Genomic DNA, 17,473 nt, shown 5'->3' with positions numbered 1-17,473 from the left:
CTACTAGTAGCGCCCTCTTTTGGCGATTTATGAAAACTTGTAAGGAATGTTTGCGTGTTGTAACGCGCTTGTTTATTAAAACAAATATAATTTGTGTAAGATAAATTATTTGGAGTAACATAAAATTCATTATTAATTTTTATTATGTCAATTTTGATTGTCAATGTGGAATTAATATTTAGATTAAAATATGGACGATTTCCGGTAGTACTTCAAAACACTTTGTTAGTCATACCAAATAAATTATGTAAATTATAATAATATTAAAATACTTATTCTCGTATTTTTAAAACAATATTTTCAATATAATGTTATTTTATTAACAGTTAAATTTATTGTGAATCACGTCACTTGTTATAACAAAACAAGTGATGTGAGGTAGTTCTTATGCTGTTTGTCACTCGAGTAGTATTTAAGTCCACGCGCTGGTAGAGCGTGGTACATTCGCATTTAATCAGTCGTGTAAGCCGTTACTCTACCCGAATTGTAAATAAAAGTGAATATAAGTCATTCTCATATTAAAGTCGTTTCGTTCAGTTTATTAATAAAGTGCGGTAGTGGGATATCGCCGACAGCAGCGGTGGGATGGTCCTACGTGTCCACATGGTCATGATGGAGATCAATGGTGACGTTTATTGGTTTGAGGCATTTGAGGCCTGCACATTTGGCGCGCGTGTTTGATTTTCCTGGGATTGCTTTGAACGAAGGAAGGAAGCCACGCCGTTGGTAAAGCGTATGACAGCCGTTGGATGCTTTAATTATGGCAGGACTGAACGTATGGAGCAGTGCAATTTTGGGGTGGACCCTAGTGTAGTATGACAAGTTTATTTCATACGGGCGACACGTTGCCATTTTGATACTTATAATCACTTGGGTGGTCTATTGTTTCAATTTATTTCTATCTTGTAATTTTATAATGTTCACCTAATGTTTGAGTGTTCACAGGATAAGAATCTACTATAGCTGCTTATTGGTGGTATTGCAACGATACTGGTTACTGGACTTGTGTTGACCGCAAACGTACCGGAAGGTGGTCAATATTACGGGTCGCTATAAGGCAGGATACTTTTGACTTTGGTAAAACCAAGGCGGTGAGTTAGTAAGAGCCTTTTCGGTAAGTGACTTTATGCTTTAAAAATTGAGATACTTGACGGTTTGTTAAGAATTTGGCTACAAGAATATGACCACTGTTGGGAAAGAATTTACTTACGAATTACGAATTTTAAGATTTTTGCGAGTACTCATTATTTCTTGTGAAAATTTTTTTTGAAGTTTGTCGTATTAATGCAATTTTAATAGTCTACACGTTGTTCAATGGTGTCTCTCTGGTGTGTAAAGGCTCAATAGATGTGTTTATGATATGGGTTCAGCGAAGATACGATACCATAGCGTTCAGTGGCGCTCATGTTTGAATTTAACGGTGTGTTGTATTGACCAAGATGAAAGTGATTTAGGTTAGAACATTTAAATTTTGAGTTTTAATGTCCTTGATGAACTTCCAGACTTCTGTCATTTTGTTTTTATATATACAAATAGGGTATATAACGGGGTAATTGGTGCTTAAGCTGACTAAATTTATTTAAAGTAGTTACAATAATGACTTGAGAACTTGAGTAAACATGTTGATCGAACTGTACCAGAGGTTGTCGTGTAGCCGTAGTATGCGGTGGGCAGGCAGCTATGGCGGAGGTCTAGTTTCAGTAGAAACTATGTGTATTCATGTGAGTGGATTTGCGTTTTTTACTAACAGGAGGTTACTGGGCTATGCGTATCCATCGATCACATGTAGTGCTTAAATGTCTCGAATTATTTGATGTTTGGTCTAAGTAATTTTAGTAATTAGAAGGAATTGGTCAGCTAAGCTCTTGAGTTTATAAAAAAAAAAAATGTATATATAATAATAATTCGTTAGAATTTATTTTACGCGTTTGAGTTTAATGTTAAGGGACTAATTCTTTTGTTTAAATGGTGTTGTAGAAAATGTTGAATCTTATAAAGACAATACGACCGATCGATTTTGTGTAAAATTTTGTTTAATTAGAAAAGTGATAGTAATGTAAAAGAGGTCGAAATTGAGTACGGTTGAAATAAACTATTCATCATTAGTCTTTTAGTTTCAGCGTGGTGAATAACCTTAATACAAGTTAATCAGGATTGGCCGAGCGGAAATTCTAATATTCGCCGTTTGTTTTTCTGCCTTACAGGAACAGCACACAAGGACGTTTGACTTGTCACGATGGCCATGCCGCGGATGGCCAGTGGAGGGTTGGTTCGAGTGCGCTAAGTAAGAGATGGCACTAGCTGGAGAGACATCAGGGACGGTTTGTCGATACCTGCTGCAAGTGAGTGGTCGGGGAGCGCGCGTGGTCCTTGGGTGCCACAACGCCACAATTTGGACCGCCGAACCTTCATTTCTATTTTTTGTAACAAATTATTCTCTTTAAAAAAAAAAAAAAAAAAAAGATGCGTATGGGCGGATGATCTTGTAAATGAGAACTTTGAAACTGTAAAGGCATTGTGTTGATATAACTGGTTTTCATGATTATTTTATGTATGTGCGTTCACGTGTGTTCTTGTTAAATATTATAATCCTATCCAAATATCCTTCCTAAAACGCTGGCTGGCCACCATGCGTATCCTTGATCCTGGTCTTGTTGGCTAGATCCCAGGATGGGTGATGCCTTATTGTTGGCTAGAACTCGTGATGAGTGACGCCTTTTTTTATGATATCAGAAGAAAGAAGAAAGAAGAAAGAAAGAAAATATTATGTTGTAATGTTTTTGTTTGTTTGATATTATGTTGTAATGTAAAACAGCGCAAGGGACGCGCTGGAATCAGTATGGCCGTATGGGCGCAAATCAGTATCTTATGTTTATATTATAACATTTAATGTTTAAAATAATTATTTATGGGTGTAAATCTGTATCTTACGTTTATATTATAATATTTAATGTTTAAAATAATTATTCGTAATTACAATACTGTTATTGATCTAACCTCAATGTTTCTTAGACATTGCACTGATTCTTTCGACTGATTTTAAAACATTGATTTTGTAATTTATTTTTAATAATTCATATTGTTGCAAACCTTCAAAGTAAAAAATCAATTAGATTATTATGACTCCAATTTTATTGTTTTATAAACAAAACTTAGTTTAATTTGCATCCTACTAGTAGCGCCCTCTTTTGGCGATTTATGAAAACTTGTAAGGAATGTTTGCGTGTTGTAACGCGCTTGTTTATTAAAACAAATATAATTTGTGTAAGATAAATTATTTGGAGTAACATAAAATTCATTATTAATTTTTATTATGTCAATTTTGATTGTCAATGTGGAATTAATATTTAGATTAAAATATGGACGATTTCCGGTAGTACTTCAAAACACTTTGTTAGTCATACCAAATAAATTATGTAAATTATAATAATATTAAAATACTTATTCTCGTATTTTTAAAACAATATTTTCAATATAATGTTATTTTATTAACAGTTAAATTTATTGTGAATCACGTCACTTGTTATAACAAAACAAGTGATGTGAGGTAGTTCTTATGCTGTTTGTCACTCGAGTAGTATTTAAGTCCACGCGCTGGTAGAGCGTGGTACATTCGCATTTAATCAGTCGTGTAAGCCGTTACTCTACCCGAATTGTAAATAAAAGTGAATATAAGTCATTCTCATATTAAAGTCGTTTCGTTCAGTTTATTAATAAAGTGCGGTAGTGGGATATCGCCGACATATACTTATGAGAAAGGTCTTCTTAAGATTAAAAGGTCAGGACCAACTTTAAATTGAGAACTATCAAATAAAGGATTAAGGTACACTCATAACAATTCCTATGTATGATCTATCTCGAAGCCTAAATCCACTTATTAGTGGATATAATTACTTATTTAGCTATTTGTAATGATATAATTAATAAAAATGCAGCAAAAATACCAATCTCTTTAAATTTAATTCTGTTATGTAAGTAAAAACTTCAACATTCATCGTATGATTTGTGTTAAAATGTTGTTTCACGGTATATTTAAAGAAATACATTAGACGCTGTTAAGTAAACATTAATATTTTCCTTGCGTTTCCATTTCCACTCGGGCGGAGCTTTGCGCCCTAATGCCTTAATTGGATAATGCTGAGTACACATTCACGTGCGATTGCTGTTTGCGGTCTTTGTGCGAATGGATTTTTAATACGCTTCTAGTGTTTTTGTGGTTTAAAGCGAAATAAAGAGGATGTTCGCTTAAAAATACAAGCGGAAATTCTAAAACCGCAAAGACCAGGATAAAGGTAAATACGAGGATTTAACTTATCATTTTTTTTGGGTTTTAGTTTGGGGTTTTATTTTATAGTTATAAAAAATTGATGAATTTTCTAAAAAGGCATTACAATTAAGGAAATGAGATAATGCCAAAACTATTTATCAATTAATTCTATTTATTGACAAAATATTCCGAAAGTTCCAATACGTTTTTTATAACTATCTCAAGGATTTTAGAAACCAACAATATCCTTTATATAAAGGAGAGGGTATCCTCTCAAACTACCAACCTACTTATATTCAATTGTTCATGTATAAGCGTGTTTATTTATTTATTATTACATCATATTCACTAACATTACAGGAATGCCTAATTCGTTAGTATATTTAGTCCAATGTGTTAGTATACATATATTATTAATTACTTATAATATTAGTTTAATTTAATTAACTAATTTAATAACTTAACGTTTAACTTAATTTAGTAATAATTATTGTGTTTAAACGCGGCTTGGTCGTACGAAGTTACGAATAGCACATACAATTCATGCCTTTAATGGAGAATCCATGAACGGAGAGCATCAAATTCACACATTAGCGATACGTACTGCGAACGGAAGGTTAGTTTATGTATAAAACCCGGGAGACTCGTTGCAAAACAAACGCAAACTTTATCGAGAAGCTCCTAAGCTCTTGTAGTCAAGAGGACCAATCGTCTATCTTCTAGGGATAAGCCCCTATTTGTTAGGCAGAGAACGTTTAGCGTTCTTCACTGACAGTTGTTTGTACACTACTTCTATTTCGTTTTATTGAAACAAAGTAGTAAACAGTTAAGTAGTTCTTCAGTATGAAGTTAGTGGTTCACATAACAAATTTATGCTTTATTCGTTAATAACTAAAACATACAAGTTTTTAACATTGTCACTTTAATTTCGTCATATCATTACAAGTTTACTATTGTAAGTAGGATGAAGAAGGGGCTTAAGGCCTGGTTGATAGATAGGGTTTGAGACCGTTACACAATCTTCGGACCTCATGTTTCTTAACGGTTTTTTCGGAAACAACCCACGATACTAAATAATATTCAGAGACACAAATGTGTATGCCAGTGAAGTAGCTGCATTTAAATATCCATTGCATTAACGTGGTTGCCGCTTCAAGATTTGTCTTCCCCGTCGGTTGTTAGTCTTTGCAGCCATATGGTCAACCTTTGCAGTTTGCTAAATATTAATAACTAGCTGACCCGACAAACTTTGAACCGCCTCAAAATGTATTTATCAAATATATTTCATAAAAAATATAGCCTATGTTACTCGTGGATAATGTAGCTCGTGGATAATCGGTCCAGTAGTTTTTGAGCCTATTCATTACAAACAAACAAACAAAGGTTTCCTCTTTATAATATTAGTATAGATATAGATAACATTTAATTATACCTCCTTGCCTTAGCATATCATTACCCGAAATTCAGGATGCTATGAATAAGCACTAAGATCATTACTTCATGTCGAAGTTTCGTCGTTGAGCTCGCGCCGCTAGCTCAATCTCCGGTCCGCACCAGCTCACGTACATCACTCTATCGCGAAAGCTATTTTGTTATACGGATTTCTCACCAAATAGGCAAGAATGGCAAAAAGATTGCTCTATTAATGCACGTTACGCATTTTCAGTTATGAGAATAACTTACAAAATCAATTTAACATTTTATTCATTGATTATGTTATTCAAAACCAAAATAAATATTATTTTTGATTTTATCCCTTAGTTCGGAAATGGAAACGAATAAACTAAAGTGTAAAGCAGACTAGCTACTTTTAGCGATCGGTGATTTAGCTGCTTTGGGGAGTTAAATGCAGCGATCAAACGTTATGCCATGCACACATTTCAGCACGGATCGCAGCTATTTTGGACGCTTGATGCAGCAACTGAACGCAAAAATACACACTCTAATGCAGTCAATAAAACTCGCGTATCCTATACCATGTGACTCTGTGTTCTTTTAGCACGACCGAATACAACATTTTTTTTTATAATATAGGAGTAGCAGACGAGCATGCAGTCCACCTGATGGTAAGTGGCTACTGCCGCCCATGGACATCTGTAATCAACCCCAGATAGGATTAGATATTTCTACCTGAGGTCGGCCACAGATGCGGCGCTACCCCTGAGGACTAAGCTGGAACGCCTTGTCAGAGTATGTCTCCCTTACCACACCCTTCAAAGCGGAACACAGCAGCGCCTAACACTGCTGTTATAAGGCACAAAGGGTTCTACCACCTTCAAAATGTCATGCAGCATCGAAATAATCTCCAAAACTTGAAACGTCGTAGTATTTAGTCTACTATTGTCGAAACACTTCTATTGCAGCATTGAATAAATGCAAATAGCGTCGGAATAAAAAAACTAAAGAAAAGTAGTATCTAAAAATCACAGAATAATATTTAATTTTCTTCATAATTTTTATCACCACTACTTAATTCCTTGATTTACATTTAAGATAGTTGAAATTAATTAAATATGTGTATAATGTTGTTTCACTGTTTTAAGATTATTCAAAATGTAGTATCGCGAGTGGTATTTTGAGAGAGAAATTTTAGTGAGTGTATTCAAAGTCTGCGCACATTTGTGGGAATGTGTAATAACTGCAAATATAAATCTACATTTCAGTTGCTATTTACGCGATGGCTCTATTTATGAAGGTATATTATTTTAAGGCGTTACTCTGAAAGCTGACGCAAGAATAAAAATGTTTGCACAGTAGTAATAATACCATCTCTAGAATATTTAGGAGCCCTATTTAAAGTTCTTGGACGAATAATGTTAGTTTTCTAACAGAATAAAAATAACAGTGGATGGGAGACAATATTACGCCTACAATATTTACTTTGTTAATATTACTGTACAAATCTTGTCAACTTGTTAGAAGTCCTTCCAAGAATCGTTCCAATTGCCTACTCTACAACTTCCTTAGTTCATTGGCGAGTATCGCGGAGGAAGTTTTAATAAAGAGAGCTTCCTGAAACTTCAACTTCGCTCAACTTGCACAGTAATTTTGTTCGCATTAACTTTGGTCACTTTCTTCTATTCTAATTTGTTTTCTCCGTAAGCGACGTCCTACGAACGGGAGGATTGAACTTTCAGCAGTATGAAAATAATTTTAATAAAGTTGTTTTGGTTACAACTTCAAAACAAAATACGATTCTTTGTTTCATTTTATCAAGAAATTATAACGAAAATAGGCTATATCAAAAGACCAAATAAGTACCTGATTGGAACCCATCTGTTGAAAGAACACCTCTTAAAAGATACTGGGTTCTTATCTCAGCATGAAACTTTTATCTCGGGAGTGAGATAATGCCAAGTTCGTCGGAAAACAATTCCGGTACGTGATCCCTACATTGTATCCATTGGGATCGTCCCATTGATATATTGCTGTGGGTGCGGGAAAAGAGGCACTTTGAGAGTCTGCCTAACCTTTCCCGTAGTGAGTAAATCTTACCTGGAACAGTTATCGTTCATTAGCGGTGAACCGTTGAAAAATAGTGTGGCACAGGATCAAATGGTCTGTTCCAAATGTAGGAATAAAAACAATCGAATGATGCAAAACATCTACATAGGAAAGCTAAAAAAAATAAAATATTCAAATATTTACTTGAAATGTGTGCTATTGCCAATTTATGTCGTAGATCTCTACAGTCTTTGACTGGTCACTAAAATATCACAAGAGTTGATACGCCGGAGGATTTAATAAGAACGGTTAATTCAAGTCGAGATATCCCTAACAGTCGTTTAGGTCAGACTTATTTTGACAATAGATATTGTCCCGGCGCAGTCCAACCATGAACATTTCTAATGAACTGTTCAACTGTAATTCAGTATTATGTTGTTTAGTATAATATATAAGAGGCTGGTTTAAAAATCACCATGTTATTATATGTTCATTTTCTTTAGGCTGACGCCGTATGGCTACTTTCGTGGGAACGATTGTTTTGTGGGCTACCATTTTGTGACTCGCAAACACTAAAGCTCAGGCAATAGTAACCGATGGGCGGTCAGTCTTACTGTTAAAGCAAGTCACGTTAGCGTAGAGTATTAGAATGTAGATACTCCATGCTTACCCCAGTTGATCGGAAGTCAGCCGTAGTCTGAAATCTAACTTTATTGGCATCCAATCAGAAAAAATAAAAAGCGTGAACAATTTTTTACAGTAATGTCGCTTAACGTTGGTCATCGTGGATACAAACAGCAGAGATGGATGGCGCATTCAGGGCTTCGGAGTCAGAACAAAGGTACAACTTCATTGTATCCAAATTTCGAATGAATATTGAAAGAAAGAAAGAAAGAAAGAAAGAAAGAAAATACTTTATTCAAGCATATTGCAACACACAGTACAATTGCAAATAGACAAAATAATTAAAAAAAGCACGGTTATAAAACTAGTTACTAAAAATAAGACAATATCTATAAGTATATAAATAAGAAAGAATTATAAAAATGTAAGAGTAAAAAAAAATAACAATAATAAAAATACAATACATAACTAAACTTCTATGTGCTGCAACAAACGTGAAAGGGGACAAACTCAGCGAATGCCATGAGCAGGTAGACTGCGTCTTGGCTCTGATTTTCAGTTAGCCCCGTGGCGTAATGTTGATCGGACGGCTGTCCGCGTGCTTGCTAATGGTGCCGTATTAACACGATTTACTGTGTATTTCCGACACGTGAGACACTCAGGTATCGCGGTAAGTACCTCCATTTTATTATTAACGGTAAATTTTAAATTTGTGTGTAACGAAAAATTATACAAGGCGTCATGGAACACTACCTATCATTATTTCCAGGAAACAAATCGAGCCAGATGTACTCGTACCTACAGTATCGACGATAACATGATGAGCTGCCAGTTCATACTAGTACCACGTCGAACATTGGAACCCTGCCTCCCTGTCTATGAGCCACAATCTATAGGTAAGTTAAAATATAAATTAGACTACGCTTTGAGATAATTATATTAAAAATTATATGGTCTCATTGTATTGTTCAATAATAGCCTACATAAGTAAACAATAATAACAAGTAGTATCCTCAATTAATTAATGAAATAAAAGTTCTAAAATGAAATGTAGGGAAATATGTATGAATGTATTGATATTTTATTTACGTGCATGTGTGTGTGAGTGAATATATAATGTTATTGTTCTTTACTGTACTTCTAATAGATAAGCCAAATAGTCAATATTATTTTATTTGTTCTTTAAGTAGTAAATTTTTAAGTTTATATTTAAAACTCCCTAATGATTTCAGGCTACGAAGAGGAGGAGGCAGGTTGTTCCAGCACTTCGTGGCGCTGTACCTGAAGCTGCCTCTGAAAGCAGCTGAGCAATAGGACGGGTACCACAATTTATCCGGAGCTGATCGGGTTCCATCTTTTAAGTGATCTCTAGCCCACGCCAGCTTACTAAATAGATACAAAGGTTCTTTATTTTTTATAATACCAAATATAAGTGTGGCAAGGTGTAATTGCCTGCGGAGGTCCATTTTTAATATGTTAGCGGTATTGATGTACGGAGTAACATGGCAGCGAGGTGGGATATTAAAACAAAAACGTGCGCAGGCATTCTGTACTCGTTGGATGACTTTTTTAGTACGTGCAAGAAGCCGTGGCCCAATGAGAGTATCCGCGTAATTGAACTTAGAAAGAACAAGGGCTTCACAAAGGTTAATGCGCAAGGTTACACTTAGGTAATTTCTTATGCGGTATAAAGTTTTTAGTCTATAATAGCAATTACGTACAATGTTTAAGTTATGCTTCTCGAATCTGAGGTGTTCATCGATGACCACCCCAAGGTTACGTGCCTCTGGCACTCTATCGATTGCTTCTCCATTTAAAATAATAGCCGGACTTTTTGCACTAATCTTGCGGACCTGGGTAGGTGTTCCCATAATCAAAAATTTTGTTTTTTTCGGATTTAGTATTAAAGCGTTCCGTTCTGACCACTGCGCAATACAATTAAGGTCAGAATTTAGATTCGCCACTGCAACATCAGTGTCACTCGGTTTAAATGATATATATATTTGGATGTCGTATTGTCGTGTATTGAATACCCTATTTATGACCCGCTTGTCATTAATTAACTACGCAGTTAATTAACCACAGACACGATACGCATTACGTACGAAAACTTTACAAATTTTCCGTAAAGTGATTACAAGGCCTTTAACAACAATTTATAATTCAATACGCCATAATGAAGGAAAACTTTTATTACAAAGTTTTGCTACCACGTCAACCTTAATTAACGTGTAAGTTATTATTAGTTATTTAATATTTTCGTATAAAGTTTCCAACTTGATTGCTTTCATATTAAGCCATTAATTAACAACTAAAGAAAAACGGTTTATGTTTTCACTATCAAAAGAATTTTCTGATGTTTATCGCACAGACGTGTATACAAAAGTAAGGCGTATCAGGCTTAGACGGCTGCGGTTTTGATCCTCGACATTTTTGGGACACGTTCAGAATGCCTACAGGCACAAAGTGTTTACTCCGAAATTTTTGTAAATATCTCTATTATGCGGGAACCGGAAATTTTTGGTACGAGGACATATACTCAGAGACCGCGTACTATAGATTATACAGCATGTTATCTTTCTCTATATACGTCACTATGATTTTTCTCGAGAACGTTGCCGCGTTGTTCGGTTCGTTCCCTGAGGTGGAAAAAAATTCAGCTGTCATGTTCTCAGCTATCCACAATATTGTGCTCGCTAAAATGTTTCTTCTGTTGTATCATAAGAATTCCATAAGGAAACTTAACTATGAAATGGCTAACGTAATGGAAAAGATTGAAGAGGCACATGTAATGAAAAAACAATATTGGAAGGTGAAATATGGAATATCCTTGTATGTTGTAACTGTGTATTTGTCGCTTACTGCCTACGGCGTTGAGAGTATAAGAAAATTACTAGTTGAAGGTATGACCCTTATTACTACATTAATTAAATATAAGCGATTAATCATTAAAAAGCATTGATAGCCTAATGGTTAAGAAACTCAGCCTCTTGATCGAGGGGTCCGAGGTTAAAATCCAGGGATTTGAAACACATAAAAAAGGGCACGCACCTCTGACTTTTCAAAGTTATGTGCGTATTATAAATTAATTATTATCACTTGCTTGCAAATCACGAGGAAAACTGCATACCTAAGAAATTTTAAAAATTAAATAAAGTTTTTAAAGGTATGTGAAATCTATCAATTCGCACTTGGCCAGCGCGGTGGACTATGAACTATTCCTTCCCATTCTGTGAGGAGACCCGTGCCCAGCAGTGGGACACTAATGGGATGAAGAGCAAATTATTAATTCGTAAATAGTTTTAAGTTATACCTACCCTCTCATTTTAAAATAAACTTTTACAGTAGTAGGATTACAGTTTCTTAACAGTACTTGAAATAACAAAAGGAAATACGTTAAATTGCCAATAAACTTATTTACACACAATTGTTCGTTGAACGTTGTCCCGTTCTATTTATCGACGTTATTTTATCGTGCTTTGTTTCAGACACACCGTTTTATACAGTTGTTACATATTTACCACACTACGAAGATAACTCTGCCGTGGCGAATGGTTTCCGTGTGTTTTTCTACATGACTTGGTTGTACATGATGCTACCCATGATGTCGGCGGATTGTATGCCTATCGTTCATCTAATAACAATGACATACAAATTTGTTACGCTCTGTCAATATTATGATAGGATTAAAGAAGATTTTGATAGAGATGTTCGAACGTTGAGGAAACATGAAGCTGTTGCTAAATTGAAAGCTGGATGCTTGGAAGGCATTAAGATGCACCAAAAGCTCATGTTGTAAGTGTTTTTATTCCCTTTCTTATTCACGTTCTATTTTGTAAATTCTGCAGCACGTCCATTGATTACAATAGAAACTTTCTTATTTAGAAGCAAAAAGAAGTGCTTTATATAACAAAATAGCGAAGAATCCTGCTACATTATAAACGTAAAAACAATGATTTTTACGACGAGTATGTATTTTATGGTATAAAATAAAAAAGAGATAACACAGTAATTTAAATGAAGCAAACTGTAGTCCTAAGTAAGGCGACGAATAGTCTGAGATGTTTATGACTCGTATCCCTAGGTACCGTTTAACATTAAACGGACTGCACGTGTTCGTAGAACGTCTATAATGTAAAGTGTTTTTTAGAAAGAAAAAAAGAAAAAAAAAGAAAGAAAGAAAACGTAAACGATACAGTATAGCAGCAAAAATGGTCGCACTCAGTCTCTGCCGATGCCTGTGAGAAATAACAGACTCCGGCGACTGGTTTTCAGTGCTTTAGTCTTTGTAATAGCTTATTCATCAGGTTTTTTGACGGTGCCCATGGACATTTGTTAATTTTTCCTGATAAGATTAGATTCCTATCTGAGATTGGCAACAGATGCGTTGCTACCCGTAAGTTGGAAGCCTCGGATAAGTATGCCTCAGATACCCAGGCCCTGGAAAGCAGAAAACAGCAGCGCTTAACAATGCTGTTAATAGACAGAAAAAATTAGGTGTGGCGATGGTGCCGCCGGAGTCGAACAGAGTGTTTTATCTTCAATCAATCACCAGCAGTTTAATTGAACGATCATCTCACTCGATTCATTTAAAATACAAACAATATACTAACCTGGCATTGTTTGGAATTATTGAAATAAGCGTAATTTGAAATATACAGGATTACATGTTATTGAAGTGCATTTGAATTTTGGAAACTAGTCATTGTCGGTCGGGATTGAATGATGTATAAAGCCGATTGGTTTCGATTTGTCACTAATGCAAGCTCTTATCGCTGGATTCATTATGATAAATACATGATAATAGGTATTTTGTTTTATATTACAGTAATAAACGCGCCAACTTGATGGTAAATGGCAACTGCTGCTCATTGACTTATAAATCAATTCCAAAAAATTTTAGAGTCCTACTTGAAGTCAGCCACAGGTGCGTTAGTAACCGAAAAAGCTAAGTTAAAACGTCTCAGATAAATTTTTCTTCCTTGCCCCTTCAGACCGGAACGCAGCAGCGCTTAATACTGCTTTTATGCATAAATAAGTGTAGTAGTACTCGTGCCTCCAGTGTCCCAGCACACAGAAGTCTAACACCTTTAAAATCTATTTTTAATAATTTTAAAATAAATTTAAATATCTTATTATTGAAGATAAGTGATAAACCTTTTATTAATTTTTTTTAGTTTAGCTGAAGAAATCCATCGTGTATTCGGTATAATAATGTCACTGCAAGTTTGTGAAAGTTCAGCGGTCGCAGTGTTGCTTCTACTGCGCTTAGCGGTGAGTGCTATTTAGTGTATGTTTCGGTCTTTGTACAATGCTTTGCGTCGTTTTACCCGTTATTTTAGACCGTTCCTTTCGTGTTAACAACTATATTACTAGCTTTTACTATGAGATTTTAGTATAAAACAGGTTAGCTTCAAATAAAATGCAGAGTAACAACGTTAGCTCTATATTCTCTTAATATATGTCATGTTATTTTCCAGTAACTTTGAGGCATTTTAACAAAATTTGATGCAGCTTTCAGACATAAACAAAGCCTGCACAAGAGAATTGGTAAAAGCTTGTTATAGTATCAAATGGTGTTAAGTATGTTCTAAGTGCTTACAGACGCTTATGTGAAACTTTACCAAGCTTATTTTAATTTCCTTTGAAATATCAAGCCTTATTACGACATATTATGGCATAGCGCTTGCAGCGCTTTAAATATGAGCTCGCTTTTGATATTTAACGAAGTGTTTTACAGCATAGTGGGTAATGTGTTAAATGCGACCCAGAGGCATAAGAATAACTTATTATATTTGTAGGCATAACATATTAAAGGTCCCTTAGTGGTTCGACTCCGGCGGCACCACGCACACCTATTTCTGCCTAACAACAGCAGTGTTAAGCGCTGCAGTGTTCTGGTTTGGAGGGTGTGGGAAGGCAGACATACTTTTCCGAGACGTTCCAGCTTAGTCCTCAGGGGTAGCGGCGCACCTGTAACCGAGTTTAAGTAGGAATATCTAATCCTATCTGATGTTGATTAAAGATGTCCATGGGCACCAGTAGCCATTTACCATCAGGTGGACTGCATGCTCAGATGAGCATGCAGTCCACCTGCATACCCTACACTTATATTATAAAAAATGTGTATCAATAAAAATACATTTTTATTTCTAGCTTACTCCTCATATGAACATAACGAATGCTTTGATGACATATACATTTGTGGGATCATTATTCTATCTTCTCGCATTGAATTTGTGGAATGCTGGAGAGATCACGTATAAGGTCGGTATTCTCTTTCACAACCTGCGGTGAAGGTATGTATGGATTCTACATTATATATTGCGTTAATTTTAGATACATGTTATCATTATTGCCGGCAGGGGGGTGCAAGGGGATGCACTAGCATTCCCTTGGCCGGAAAGAAAGGACATAGACGAAATCTCTTAAACGTGTATTTATCAGCGAAAAAGGCTCCCAGAACCAGTTTGTGAAATGTGTATCCGTAACCGAAAATATATGCACCACCTAGAAAATAATCCTGGCGGTGCCAATGGATGTAACTATATAACGTGGTAGCTTACATCACAAGATGACAAGAAAACTCCTAATACGATCAAAACCTTGACCACTGTTAACTATCAAGGAAAAACTTTTCTAAAGGAATGTTTTGCGATGGAAATTTAATTCAAACGATATTTTATGCAAATTGTTCCATTAAGTAAGGCAGTTGACAATTTGAGAGTCCCTTTGTGTTCGGATTTGAAAGCTTACGAGTACCTTTTGGTAATTGAGAATTTATTTATAACTAGCTATACGACTTTATGGGCAACCTTCGGCTTTTGGTGTAATAAAGTTTCAGGTTCATCATAAGCTGTACCAATTATTATTTATTATGTAAAGATTTTAGTAGAAACAAAAAATAGCTTTGACAGACTAGATAGATAGATAGATACACGAGTTCCTAAGGTTCCCGTTTTTCCGTTTTGACGTATGGAATCTTAAAAAAGGTATTTCTAGGTTGACTAGGTTGAAAATTATAAGAGTTGAGAAACAAAAATAGGTGCTACATACTACATAGTGCTATACCTACATTATAGCAAAATCAAAGCCAAAGAATATTAGTCGTAGCAACACCAATTTTGGTGTTTTAGCCAAACCATACCAGAGATTTGGCTTCCCATCTAAATAAAATAAAGAATCTATTAATTCGTTATCGTAAATAATTTGTATTCAAAACAAAATATCTGGTCTGGTTAACTGGTCTGTTCTGGTCTGGTTTGGTGTTTGAAAAATATTAAAAAAATGTAGTTTTTAAATCATTTACGAATGAAACGATATTTCTCTACACTTTTTCTTCGATTTCGTGTTTTTGCACCACTTAACTGTGCATGTCGGTATTGATCCGCGTAAATGACACCATGACGGCCATTAAATGGCTGACAGAATTGTCAGCCGTTTAAACCATTTAATGCCTTCCTTCAATTACAAGGCGTTGAGATATCTATACTTATCTATGATAGTTTTAGTGACTTTTAATGACATAAAAAGGCTTTTAAAGTTGTTTAGGCGTCCAGTAATTATATTTTGTATTTTTTCATTACGTTCTAAAAGTTTCTCATACTTAATACGATTTTATTTCTTAAACACAGGCATCATTATTATCAAATGCTATTTTTTATTGTGGCTGGCATCTGTGCGAGTTGGAGAAAGAGCCCCACAAAGACATCAGACGCCTCGTCCTTATTGGGTGTACGCAAGCGCAAAAGCCTCTCGTGCTTAAAGCATTTGGCATACAGGACTTGTCTTACAATACTTTTGTGTCGGTAAGTTTGTTTTTTAGTTGACGACATTGAAGGTGTACCAACGCTTTGATCAACCTCAGGACGGAAGGACTCTGATCTTTTTTGGGGTTGATCACAGATGACCGAGGTGGCAATGGCCACTTACCACCAGGTGGAATGCATGGTCGTGTGTTACTTTTATATTTTAAAAGATGAGGCAATAATTTTAATTCAAAAGCTAAAACCTGATTTTAATTTTTTATAGTTCGAATTTCTGATTAATAATTTTATCTATTGGTTTGAAATTGACGCCTAAATTTATAAGATGCTTACGTGCTTGAGATTTCTCATAACGTTTTCAAAAGTATGAAATATATCCAACTGCACTCGGCCAGCTTTGTCAGATTGCGCTATATAAATTTGAAATTGTTATATTTTTTTAATTATACGTATAAATGTTACTTATTTGTATAACATTGCTTGTGAATGTCATATGTTTTGATGTGTGAATGCGGTATTCTCGGTTTACCGCACACGGCAAAGCTCCATTTATCCTAATATGTCACAATGATGGAATCCGCGAGTAACGCTGTATGGAAGCTGCATAAACATTCATATACCTAATACTTTGTTTGCCCTTTTAGGTGGCGCGGATGACGTACTCAGTGTTCGCCGTTTTTTACCAGAGGCGAGGATAATAATATGATTACAAAGGATAGAGTATCCCTAACGTGACCATACGTTCTGTTTTAAATGGGACTGCGTCGTTTTCAGCTACTTTGTGTCAAGAACAACTTGATGACGCGAAAATATCCTATTTTATTTGTCGACAACTTGTAGAGATTATAAATTTCAGAGACTATTAAAATTTTGTCTCCACGAGTTATATTTTTTCTTGATTAATTTCTTATAGGGGACGGTGAATTCAACTTTGCCTCGGGCGGCGCGAATCCACGCTATACCACTGAAATAAATTGTTTCATGTATTTTTCCACTTTTACCCCAAAATTACCAACATAGCAAAAGGTGTCCTATTTTAAAGTAAAATAAAAATGGTCAGTATAAGTACCCACGCCCACAGTCATATTTACGTTGCAGAGTATATTGCATGAATATTTGATGTTGAATAATGCTTTACATGAATTATATCTTTCGCATTGTAGGTATCAAGTAAAAGATATAGTAATATATAAAGGATAAAGGTGTTGTTCCGTTAACGTAAAGGGTTTTTAAATATTAAGTCATATAAAATAATTTGAAGGTAAAACCTTTTGTGGTTTGACTCCGGCGGCACCATCGCTGCACCTATTTCTGCCTCATAACAGCAGTGTTAAGCGCTGCTGTGTTCTGGTTTGAAGGGTGTGCTAAGGGA

At 35.2% G+C, this 17,473-nt stretch overlaps 1 protein-coding gene and 1 long non-coding RNA gene across 2 annotated transcripts; both read left to right on the top strand.

Annotated features, from left to right (window-relative positions):
- The first annotated feature begins 8,238 nt into the window (after window positions 1-8,238).
- On the top strand, window positions 8,239-16,983 carry Or-8 (olfactory receptor 8). Its single transcript, XM_073082105.1, has 6 exons — window positions 8,239-8,552; window positions 11,824-12,130; window positions 13,513-13,609; window positions 14,492-14,602; window positions 15,970-16,143; window positions 16,746-16,983. Exons 1-6 carry the CDS (start codon window positions 8,474-8,476, stop codon window positions 16,797-16,799), a joined length of 822 nt encoding a protein of 273 aa, XP_072938206.1. The 5' UTR covers window positions 8,239-8,473; the 3' UTR covers window positions 16,800-16,983.
- Window positions 8,795-10,316, top strand: LOC140749182 (uncharacterized). The gene is made up of 3 exons (XR_012103035.1): window positions 8,795-9,005; window positions 9,105-9,231; window positions 9,568-10,316. It is a non-coding gene; the product is annotated as an uncharacterized LOC140749182 (long non-coding RNA).
- Window positions 16,984-17,473: the final 490 nt, after the last annotated feature.

Source organism: Epargyreus clarus, unplaced genomic scaffold, assembly GCF_041222505.1.
Source record: "Epargyreus clarus isolate Ecla_fem2 unplaced genomic scaffold, WU_Ecla_fem_2.2 ptg000017l, whole genome shotgun sequence".
Lineage (NCBI taxonomy): Eukaryota > Metazoa > Arthropoda > Insecta > Lepidoptera > Hesperiidae > Epargyreus > Epargyreus clarus.
Note: the sequence above shows the minus strand (reverse complement) of the source record. Positions and strands in the feature narration are given on the sequence as shown.